A 12,487-nucleotide genomic window follows, 5' to 3' on the forward strand; every position below is an offset into this window, starting at 1 on the left:
TAGAAGGGGGATGGCAAACAAAAATAATCTCTAGCTGAGTGGCAAGCAAATTTTTTTTAATGTTGTTTATATGTGTATTATATGTGGTGTTTTTAATATGCTTTAAGATAAACCATGTGGAAATTCATAAGTCAACACCATTGCTGAGTATTTTCTCCTCAAAACTGCAGTAAATCAAAGACAGTCTCAAAAACGCAGTTTGAAATCGACATTGTTCTCTATGTAACAAATATTCTGTAACCAATCACGTGCAGGCGGGGTTTAGCATATCATTAACTATGCTGCGAAGCAGGGCGGTCTCAAGAGAAGCCAGGTTATCCCGCTATATTTCTCTGTTGATATAAAAAAATCGAGTACATAGTAATTTAATAGGTGACATGATTTTTATTACGGTTATAATGAACTATATGCCTTTCTCTATAAGTTGTTCAAAGCGTTTTCTAAGGATGCTGATTTTTAGAAGGCAGCTGTCTGACCCTGAGATGGAGAACGGGAACATGGTTTGTGTAACATTAGCAACACATTATTAGCTGTTTGATAACGTAGTCAAGACAAAGGCTACTCATATTAATTACCGTTATGTGTCCGCCGTCGCCGTAACCCGACCGACCCTCTCAATTTAGGACCGACCCAATTTTTTATTTTTTTTCCTTTTAGTCTGACCGACTTGCCGATTGTAAACTTGCGTTAAGACAGACCGATTTTTTCCCCTACTCTTCAAACAAGTAATACAAATTCAATAAAATAATATTAATTATATTTTAGTAAGCATAATACATCTAAAAAATGCATTAAGACATCTCGACACCGCTTTAACTTGGCACGAAGTTCTGGAAAAACTGTGCCCAGATCTTTTCCCCTCCTTCTCCCCTGTCTAACGGTGATTGTGTCGACTGAACTTGAAACCACTAAAAAGGAAACTCAAACTATTCAGGATGTGCTATAATTTGACACTAAAATCAAAGTGGTTTCTTTTAAATTGACATTTCAAACTAAGCCACCACCACCTGCCTTTTTTTTTTTTTTTTTTTTACCAAAAATTTGTTTTAGGTGGACAGATCAATACAGTACCAGAGTTGGGTATAACGCGTTACAAAGTAACTGTATTACTGTATTCTTATTACTTTTCGTGGTAATGCAGTAATGTAACTCATTACATTTTAAATTTATGTAATTTGATTACAGTTACTGATGTCAATAAAATTAAGTTACTTGCGTTACAAATGTATTTGTTAAGAAAAAAATATTTAGTCAAATGCATTTCTAATCACGTTTGGCCGGCTGCGTCAGGATGCGCTTTAATGAATTACCGGAGAACGCGCTTCATGAGGCACACACACACACACACACACACACACACGCAGCGCTACACGGTTTGGAGCACAGTCTGGCCGTTTCTCAATAGAAGTAGCCTACGCAAACTTCGGACTTGCGTCCTTGGTAGTTCAGACTTGCCAAGTTTGACTCAGGAGAACGAACTCCCGAGGACGAGAGGGCGCGAGTCCGGTTATTCTGCAAACGGAGCCGCGGCGTTCTTGATCGCGTCACCCAGCACGCTCTGGCTACTCCGGTTATCTCTTTATGTAGCTATATTTCAGGCAACAATAAAACGAAATATGGTATAAAGTACAACTCTGCCTCTTTTCGTCAACAATAAAACCAAATATGTTATAAAACACAACTCTGCCTCTTTTCATTTAAAAAAATCGTAAACATATTAATGGCCACACAAATGTGGTTCAGGCAACGCGTACATTGATTATCTTCACTGCATATATTTATAACAACACGATATATAAAACACAACCCTGCTTCATTTTGTTTTCATTTTAAAAATATGAAACATTATTGATCATTAAAACTGACATTTAACAAAGACAGGCTTGTCATTTTATTTTATTATACATGTACAGTGTAGAGAATGTATAGTAAAATAAATATAAAAAATATTCTATATATTTTAAAATATATAAAATAATAAAATTGCACAACCTTGTCTCTTTTTGTTAAATGTCCGTTTTAATGCTCAATAATATCCAGTATAAAAGTATAAGTAGCCTAAAAGGTATAAGAAGCTGTATAATGAGAAATAAAGCGAACAGTTCAGTCAAACATAAGTCAGCTCTCTAATAGGCTACAAAGTTAAAGTCACCTCTCGATGCATCCTGGGTAAAAGGGGCGGATCAGGAACACATCAGGGGTCTTGAACTGGACTTGGCTAGATGTGAACTTTGAATTGGAACAGTACTTGGGCAGCGACTGATGACGTTTCACAAGTCCACAAGAACATATTGAGAAACAGCCCTCTCTTCTGTCTCGCATGGGCGCTCTTTCTCACTCGCTCTAGATTTGAACTAATTTCCGGGCATCAGGGAGCCGCTATCAATATGCGGGAGACTCCCGGAACTTCCAGGAGACTTGGGATGTCTGTATTGTGCAATATTAAATTACGGAAAGAACCGAGTTTCACTTTGTAGTGTATATTCTTGTAGTTTTAATAGGTGTTCAAAGTAACTTGAAAGTAAAGTAATTAGTAATCTGATTACTTTTTACATGCAGTAATCAGTAATGTAATCAAATTACAATTTTAAAGTAGTAATTAGTAATTTGTATGGATTACATTTTTTGAGTAACTTACCCAACACTGTACAGTACACAGAACATGTAGGATGTTGGAAAATAACAATGTCTTTTCTGTTAAAAAAAATTATTTAATATTCGCTATTACTTCAATGCAAGTGAACAAGCACGCCGTTATTTGTTGCTTAGTGACGTGTGTGTTCAAGTAAGCCAGAAATGCGCAGATTCTGCGCAATACGCTGTATTTAATATATCATGAGGACTCACGAGTTGCGTATTTGCGCTAAATCCGCGCAGATTTAGCTTACACGAACTTCCCCAGCAAAGTGAGTAAACATAGAAACACGCCAAATTGGCTCGTGATTTGACAGCGTTACCCGCCAGTTCATTTTTACCCTTATTTGGCTGGTTGGAGGGTGTTAATTTCAATCCCTGAATGTTGCACTCCTGTTTGTCATTGTGCACGAAATTTCACGCCAATAAATCATCAGAAATATTGCTGACTTGTGCGCGTCTCAAGCGCCCTCTTTACGTTAGTCCTAATGCCTGTTAGTTGTCTGTGGATTTGCCTATATTTGGCGAAAATGGAAACGTCTTTAGACATGGAAAATGGATTTTACAATCGATTCAATGAACATTTATGTCTCAAAAATCAAACAGGATTTTTTCACAAAAGTGATAGCCCTAAAACGTAACCGGTCTCGGATTTGTAGGTTGCATTGACACCTAGCGGCGGATGCACGGTTTGAAGACCCAGTCAGTGACGTCACAATATGCAAAATTGTTTAAATTCATACCCTCGTAATCACCATGACCAAAATTTTACTTTTTTTTTTTTTTTTTTTTACATTGAATCTTGAAAAAAAAAACGCTCTTTCACTTCTTCTTCTGAATCAGTTTTTGGTTCAAATATATATGGCTGAATTAAACCAGTATTTCCGCTTGCTGTTGTGAAGCGTTAACTACAGTAAATTTGACAGAGTGGATCAGGTATTCTTCTGAGTTCATGTGAGTGAGTGGATGCGGGGATAATTCGCATATTCATGAATCCGGGTATGCTAAATGAAGCAAGGGTGTAGAGTTATATTCAAGCCATTTTAAGACATGGGTTTAAATACGCCATTTTGGTGATCCGAGATGAGTTTTAAGGGACAAAATGACTACAGGGGGACTTTAATTTTCATCATGACTTCTCTTGAAAAAAAAACAAAGACGTGTGTTTGGAGCAAATGGTGGTTTGTTGTTGTTTCACTTCGGGATCTGACGGTTGTCGTAGGAGAAGTACCACTACAGGACTGTGCCTCAAAACTTCTGACACTGCCAGAATTTCATCGGAAGTAATATTTGATCCCAATGGTCATTAATCGGCTGTCGGCGAACATTTCAAACTAGCGATTAAAGACTTCAGATTTTAGCCTAGGATCAGAGGAATCTCTTCGGATTCACAATGTTTGTTTCAGGTGGCCAAATTGGTACAGTGTGAACCCGGCTCCATGAAAATCTTTTGTTTTAACTGGACATGACTGCGACAAGGAATGCACTATAGTTTAGACAAAACATCTATTATGTCTGTGTATTAAACATCAAATATGTTCTGATTGGTTCCGATTTTGTAGTTTCATGCTGCATTTTCACTTCTAGTGATGGTTAAAACATTTATTATCTGGGTCATTGGGTCATGGTGTTATATAAGAAATGGTTCAGAAATTTCATCGGACTCACAACTTCGTACATCAAATGAATTGTATTATTGCAACCAATTTTTCCATCACGGATTCATGTCCTCTGGAAGGTTCTGACTGTTTTTTTCTTTCTGAATAGGATGTGGTCCGAACAGTCATTCAAGGTGAAGGAGTTAAGCACTTGATAACCATGGCGACGAGTGAACACATGATCATGCAGAATGAAGCGCTGGTGGCCTTGGGACTCATAGCAGCACTAGATCTGGGTAAAAAATCAAGGATTACTGCACGTTATATAAATCTGTAAAGAGACGCTGCGACATCTGAATGTCTTCAGCAGGGGGAATTCAACTACACTGCACTGTTATTTTAGTATTGTCTATATGCTATTGTAGTATTTATCAATATGTTAAATCATCTTTTATTTTTATAGTTTCAGTTTTATATTTTAGTTTAAGTTGGGTCTTTTTGTAATGCACTTTTAATTTTTATTGATTTTTATTGGTATTTCTAATTAGCTTGATTTTTTTGTTTACGTTTTTATTCATTTTAGTACTTCAATTTGTTTCAGTTGGTGTTTAAATTTGTTTTTTAAATTCAAGTTTTTCATCTAATATTAGTATTAGTATATTTTCAGCTTATTTCAATGACCAAAAAAATCTTTAATAGTTTTAGTTCTAGTTAACAGTAACAACACTGGGTTACATTTGTCTTGACCAAAATAGCAAAAGAGTCCAAATTTACACAAATTCACCTTATTTGATCACATTCAGAGTTTTTGTAGCAATTTGGTGTGGTTGATACTCTAATTCAAATTCTGAAATGGCTAAACTTACAAACTAACATACTTTTTATAATATTTAGAAAATGCTTGTTTTAATTAAAATTGTGTAAAGACGAATTTCATGACTTTAATGGGCTATATGTAAGAATTTTTATGTATTAATCACTTTTTTATCGTCATGTGGGAACAGCTCGTAACGAAACTTAAAAAACGAGACGTTCCCCGATTTCCTAGGTTGTCTATGAAAGCATGTAGACTGATTTTCATGTGAAGTACTCGGGACGTTTTTGCCAGGAAAATCAAAAGGATTTATGCGCGTGCTGGAAAGCCTCTCTTCTGTTCAATGCTTATACAATGTTCAGGACAATGCCGAAAGAGCTGTTCTGTACTGTACTGTACTGTCAATGTGTCATGCTAAGAAAATGAATTCATACAAACTAATAGTCTCACATAGCCAGATCTGTATACTCTCAAATATACTTTATAATCAATTTAAACTATCATAACTGTAATTTTAATTACCTCATCTGTCAACATTATTGCAGAGCTGGGGAAATACAGGTGCTGGTCATATCATTAGAATATCATCAAAAAGTTGATTTATTTCAGTAAATCCATTCAAAAAGTGAAATTTGGATATTATATTCATTCATTACACACAGACTGATATATTTCAAATGTTTATTTAATTTAATTGTGATGATTAAAACTGACAACTAATGAAAATCTTAAATTCAGTATCTCCGAAAATTAGAATATTACTTAAGACCAATACAAAAGGATTTTTAGAAATGTTGGCCAACTGAAAAGTATGAACATGAAACGTATGGGCATGTACAGCACTCAATACTTAGTTGGGGCTCCTTTTGCCTGAATTACTGCAGCAATGCAGCGTGACATGGAGTCGATCAGTCTGTGGCACTGCTCAGATTGCTCTGATAGTGGCCTTCAGCTCTTCTGCATTGTTGGGTCTGGCGTATCGCATCTTCCTCTTCACGATACCCCATAGATTTTTTATAGGGTTAAGGTCAGGTGAGTTTGCTGGCCAATTAAGAACAGGGATACCATGGTCCTTAAAGCAGGTACTGGTAGCTTTGGCACTATGTGCAGGTGCCAAGTCCTGTTGGAAAATGATATATGCATCTCAATAAGGTTGGTCAGCAGCAGGAAGCATGAAGTGCTCTAAAACTTCCTGGTAGACGGCTGTGTTGACCTTGGACCTCAGAAAACACAGTGGAGCAACCCCAGCAGATGACATGGCACCCCATATCATCACTGACTGTGGAAACTTTACACTGGACTTCAAGCAACGTGGATTCTGTGCCTCTCCTCTCTTCCTCCAGACTCTGGGACCTTGATTTCCAAAGGAAATGCAAAATTTACTTTCATCAGAGAACATAACTTTGGACCACTCAGCAACAGTCCAGTCCTTTTTGTCTTTAGCCCAGGCGAGACGCTTCTGACGCTGTGTTTTGTTCAAGAGTGGCTTGACACAAGGAATGCGACAGCTGAAACCCATGTCTTGCAAACGTCTGTGCGTGGTGGTTCTTGAAGCACTGACTCCAGCTGCAGTCCAGTTTGTGAATCTCCCCCACATTTTTGAATGTGTTTTGTTTCACAATCCTCTCCAGGGTTCGGTTATCCCTATTGCTTGTACACTTTTTTCTACCACATCCTTTCCTTCCCTTCGCCTCTCTATTAATGTGCTTGGACACAAAGCTCTGTGAACAGCCAGCCTCTTTAGCAATGACCTTTTGTGTCTTGCCCTCCTTGTGCAAGATGTCAATGGTCGTCTTTTGGACAGCTGTCAAGTCAGCAGTCTTCCCCATGATTGTGTAGCCTACAGAACTAGACTGAGAGACCATTTAAAGGCCTTTGCAGGTGTTTTGAGTTAATTAGCTGATTAGAAAGTGGCACCAGGTGTCTTCAATATTGAAACTTTTCACAATATTCAAATTTTCTGAGATACTGATTTTCGTTTTCGTTAGTTGTCAGTTCTAATCATCAAAATTGAAAAGAATAAATGCTTGAAATATATCAGTCTGTGTGTAATGAATGAATATAATATCCAAATTTCACTTTCTGAATGGAACTACTGAAATAAATCAACTTTTTGATGATATTCTAATTATATAACCAGCACCTGTATATCCACATCACTATGATCAGATGCTTTCTTTACTGCTGCTTTCTCACCGCTGTCATTTATTTATTTATAATTTTTTATTTTCTTATTGAGAAGAAAGCGAGCTGCACATATTTACATATTCATCTAAATGTCGCTCTCAGCAGCTTGGACGCGGTCGGGTTGTTCACTATGACCCTGTTTACACTGCTATTATGATGCATTTTGTGTTAGGTCAGTAGACGGAGAGTAGGCGTCTTTTGTGGCTGTTTGAATGCATTGCGTTTTCGACTACCTCTGGAAGTGGTCGAAAGTGGACAGGCTCAAAACGTTTTAGACCCCGTTTACACCTGTATTCAGCTTGGTCCACTTGTGATCCGATCGAGAAAATAACTTTACGTTACGTGAGCACGAGCAATAAGTTGCAGGCTGCAGTTCACTTAACAGCCACCAGTGTCGCTAATAACAAGGATTTCTGAATCTTGAAATCGTATAGCCCATTGAAGCCTTTAGTGAGATAAGAGCATTCATTCAGGTATGTCCAAATGTTTTGTGCTGTTCAGAACTTTTAACTGAGTCACTTCACGGCTTTGATTTCAGACTGTGCAGAAAAGGACTTTGTCGACTCCAATTTGGTGCAGGTTCTACACAAACTACTGACAGAGGAGCACAGTGCACCAGAGATCAAATACAACTCCATGATTATCATCTGCTCCATCATGGGATCGGGTGAGTCAAGAGAACACAGAAACAAATGACACGTTCACAGGTGTAGGAAGGATTGAACCAAAAGAAGCCTGAAACTACACTTAACAGCATTATTATTGTTAACAAAAACTATTTGAAATAAAATAAATTATAAATATTTGATGGGAAAAACTTAGAAATGTTGCCTTAGCAATTAGAAATAAGCTTACTTAATAACATTTATTTAATAAATAACTATATTATGCATAAGTTTAGCTAATACATGCAACTAACGCTAAACCAAACCTTAATACTAACACTATAGTAAGTACATGCAGTGAATTATTATTACTCAGTACTTGCTAAATTACACAGTAGCAAAGACACCTCAATCATAGAGTTGCACTGATCGACCAGCCAGGGACCGGAATCGGACGATTTTCTGAAGGATCCATTTTGTTGCCAGTGACACAGGCAATAACGTCAGCTGTGCGTTCACGTTCTCTTCTCTCCGACCGCGAAGTGACACACACCTCTCACTAACTCATCTCATTCGCTCCGTTTTAAATATTGCTTGTATTGCGCATAAATGTACAAATTCTTATTTGAAATACTAATTCAGTTAAACACAGTCAGTTATGGAACCTAATTAGTTGAGAAAGATAACGCAAGTTGTGTAACAGCATATTGGATTTGTGCATAAACTCTTAAAGTGACGGCAGCCTAACAAACCTGCTTTTGTCTGTCAATGTTAATCAAAGAACAAAAGAAAAAAAAATCTGAATAACTTTTGTAACTAATTGTAAGCATTAATAAGTATTTCATTAAAAATTTTATTTAATTTCTGTAGTATTTCTTACCTGAATATACTGTATACCCACCTGATAAACTTAAAGCCGTGTTTATTTCATATCTCTTTTTATTCTATTGGATTTATTTGTGCTGTTGTTTGAAATTTGTTTGTTTTATTTTATTACTGTCTTTTTACTAGTTTTTTATGAAAATACAATTTTGCATTGAAGCAAAGTACAATTTTGTTTGTATATGCTTTCAATTATAGTTCTTTGAAAGAAAATCGGAATCGGCCAACTTACACTTCGTAATCGGCCAAGAAATTTGCACTCGGTGATTCTCTACTTAAAGGGGTCCTATTATGCTCTTTTTCAAATTCTTGATTTTGTTTTTGGGCTCTACTTGAATAGTTTTTCATGCTTGAATTTTCAAAAAAACATTATTTTTCTCACATTTTAAATTGTTGCACCACTTCTCTTTCCAATTCTGTCAGTAACGCTTTTAGTTCTGGTCTCTATGAAGCCCCTCCTTCTGAAAAGCGCAATATGCTCTGATTGGTCGGCTGGACCAGTCTGTTATGATTGGTCAACATCTTCACACATGTTTTGGAAATGTCACGTCCCTTACCATAACTGCAAGTTTCAACACACAAACGCAACTCATCCAGCACCCATTTTTTTGTGAATGCCTGGGGCGGGAATTATTTAAATGAACAATATTGTGACGTGTTTATTCCCGGAAGAAAACTCAATGGAGGCGATTCAGGGAGTTCAGAAACGGTGTTTACTGATATAGAGAGAAACTCCCATTGGAGTGACTTAGTGATTAGTAACTTTGCAGACCCTTTTCATGCTCAAACAGCAACATTACGCACTAAAGTAAAATGTTTTTAAAAATCATTAGAGGGGCCCCTTTAAAATGTAGTGTAACCCTAATTATTAAATTAATGTTCAATTATTAATGTTAACATTTGTTATTCCATTTTTTTGTTGTTAAATGCAAGTAAAATGTGTTGTGTATGTTGTTTCATGTACCGAACTAAACTCTCATGAATCAAATGATTCCGTTTGAATGGCTGAATTGTGTTTTCTCCTCTTGCCTTAGAGCCGCTTCACAAAGAAGTGCAGAGCTTGGCCTTTATCGACGTGGTCTCCAATCTCCGCTCGCACGAGAACAAGACGGTGGCCCACCAGGCCTCTCTCACAGAGCAAAGGTTAACAGCACAGAGCTAAAAGACTCTTACACACCATCTCCTCCCTGCCTGCTTCCCCTCACACACATATCTCTCGTTGTCATGTGCCAAGATGTTGTCACTCTGCATTCCCTGCTACAGACTCTGAAAGCCCTCTGTTTGCTCCAAGCATGCAGAGACGCGTTACCCAAGGGCGGCCATACTTTATAGACAGCCTTCCGCAATAGATTCATACCCGAACTGCAAAATATTTTTAAAAGACCATTGCTGTGATTAAAAAATAAATTAAAAAATGAAATTCATCTGTAAAACCATTAAAGGTTTAGTCCAAAAAAAAATGAAAATTCTGAAATTAATTACTCGCCCTCATGTAGTTCAAAACCCGTAAGACTTGGTTCATCTTAAAAACACAAATGGAGATATTTTTGATGAAATCTGAGAACTTTCTGTCCCTCCATTAAAAGTATATTCACCTAAAACTGATGCTTCAAGATGTTGATAAAATCCATATGAATTGAGCGGTTTAATTCAAATCTTCTGAAGAAAGATGATCACTTTATATGGTAAACGGAGGCTCAACCATACATGCGAGAACAAACCTCATTGGTTCTCGCACGTCAGGCGAATATGCTTGAGCTTCTGTTTACTATATTTGATGCCCTATGTTTGTTCATGATCAGTGTTTATTTCTGAATGAAAGCCTGACTTGAATCTGTTCATCATTCAAACGATCGTGGATTTATTTAAGTGTCTTTGGGCGAATGGAGGAACAGAAATCTCTCAGATTTCATTGACAATATCTTAATTTGTGTTCTGAAGATGAACGAAAGTCTTCCGAGTTTGGAACGACATGAGGGCGAGTAAATAATGTCCGAATTTTCATGTTTGGGTGAACTATCCCTTTAAGCAGAAATAAAAGTAGAACAACATGTATGTTGGCAGTGGAAATAGAGCAGTTGTGCTTTCATGACATGTAAAATCACACTTACCAACCGACTTGTGCATGTTTTTTTTTTAAATCGTCCAGTTTGTTGATGTATCTGTGTTCAGCTATCCAAGCCACGCCCATATGATATGCCCCGCCTCCTCCTCCTGCTTACTAATTTACATAGAAGAGTAGAGATCAAGAGATGTGTTTGTACTGTAAATATAGGGCACCTCTGGACCAGCATGGACCTTTTCATATTTTGCCTCCTGGTCCTATTGTGCCATCCACGATCCATATCTTTACTGGAAAGAACTAATTCCATATCATTAGTCGAGAAATCACTGTTTACTGTCATATGGATGTATGAAGAAGTGATACATCTTGGTACCAAGGACTAAAGTTGATTTCGATTATTTCAGGCCGGCGAACACCTCTTTCAAAAAGCGACGTCTTTCTAACATAGTATCAATAATTTAAAACACATTCCTGATCAGGATATGACTAGCATGACTGCCAGTACGCACACACATACTAGGCTTCATGGCAGATTACTGAGACATGTCAGGGCTGGGACGGGTTTATGTGTGTAGCTGATACCGCCAGTTACGCTGTCTCAGACGAAACACTCTTTTGTGAATGTTTCTTTCGAGACGGTGTCTTTTTTTTTTTTTTTGCATGTGGAGCTGCCTGTCCTCCTTTCCATCCCCTCAGTGTCCTCCGAACATGCACCTCCTCGCATGTTCGATACTGTTAAAATCACTGTTTTGTGGCCATTTTATGGCAGGTAAATAAGTTCTTATTTATCATATTTGTACCACATGGCAATCCAATATATCTACAGTAGGAACCGTGCAAATATAAATGGAAATAATTGTTGTAAATGTCATTGAACTGTACATTTCAAAGATTTAAACTTATTAAAACAATTGCTGGTGACAAATTTATGCTCTGTGATTCTACCTTGCCTTCTTGTCAAAGTTGCGTTTCTTCAGACATGTTCATATTTGGGTGGAAATAGTTTATTAAATGTTGAAATGAAAGATTTGAGTGAAATGCTCACTGAGCAGATTAATGATACACTGCAGTAGACTTTTATTCAATTGAATAAATCTTTAGGTTGAATTAAAATTCCCTCTTTCATTTCGATGTCAAGAGATTAAAGTGATTTGAGAGTGGGTTGAATTAGCCGAAGCACTAGTGATGCATTGTGGTTAGACAAAATAGACTGTGTCAAAAAAGATGATGACATGGTTGAAACAGGCTTTAATAAAACAGCAGAAACATTTTGTTGTGTATTTATTTAAATAAAAACGATATACATGAACACAAGCAGGGTATTTATTTATATTATACAATATATTTATATACAGTAAATATGGAAGCCCATTCTACCACACAAGAAATAAATCATGCTTTGGTAAATCATATAACATTATGACATAACTCAAAATGAGTCATTATGCGATTTTTTTTTTTTTTGATTGTCACTGCCACACTAAGCTATATAAAAAAACTTGAAATTATAATATAAAAATGTAAACAATTATGAGATAGGCATGACATAAAAATTCTAAATTATGATGTCACAATTATGAGATAAAAAGTTGAAATTTACGGTCAAAACTATATGATGATAACTTGAAGTTATGATATAAAAAGTAATATGACATAAAAAAAATCTAATTATGACATAAGTCGAAAGCCCATTCTACCACAT

At 36.6% G+C, this 12,487-nt stretch overlaps 1 protein-coding gene across 2 annotated transcripts in view; it reads left to right on the forward strand.

Annotated features, from left to right (window-relative positions):
• The window catches only part of rap1gds1 (RAP1, GTP-GDP dissociation stimulator 1), a 56,182-nt gene extending 44,472 nt beyond the window's left edge, over positions 1–11,710 (forward strand). For both annotated transcript variants that reach the window (XM_077201853.1, XM_077201852.1), the window contains 3 exons: positions 4,402–4,528; positions 7,772–7,900; positions 9,755–11,710. In XM_077201853.1, the coding sequence (XP_077057968.1) occupies positions 4,402–4,528; positions 7,772–7,900; positions 9,755–9,882 (384 nt within the window). In that variant the 3' untranslated portion in view covers positions 9,883–11,710. The remainder of the gene's footprint in view (positions 1–4,401; positions 4,529–7,771; positions 7,901–9,754) is intronic.
• Positions 11,711–12,487: the final 777 nt, after the last annotated feature.

The sequence above is a fragment of the Siphateles boraxobius genome, unplaced genomic scaffold (genome assembly GCF_051911475.1).
Source record: "Siphateles boraxobius isolate OS27281-9 unplaced genomic scaffold, OSU_SipBor_1 48, whole genome shotgun sequence".
Taxonomy (NCBI): domain Eukaryota; kingdom Metazoa; phylum Chordata; class Actinopteri; order Cypriniformes; family Leuciscidae; genus Siphateles; species Siphateles boraxobius.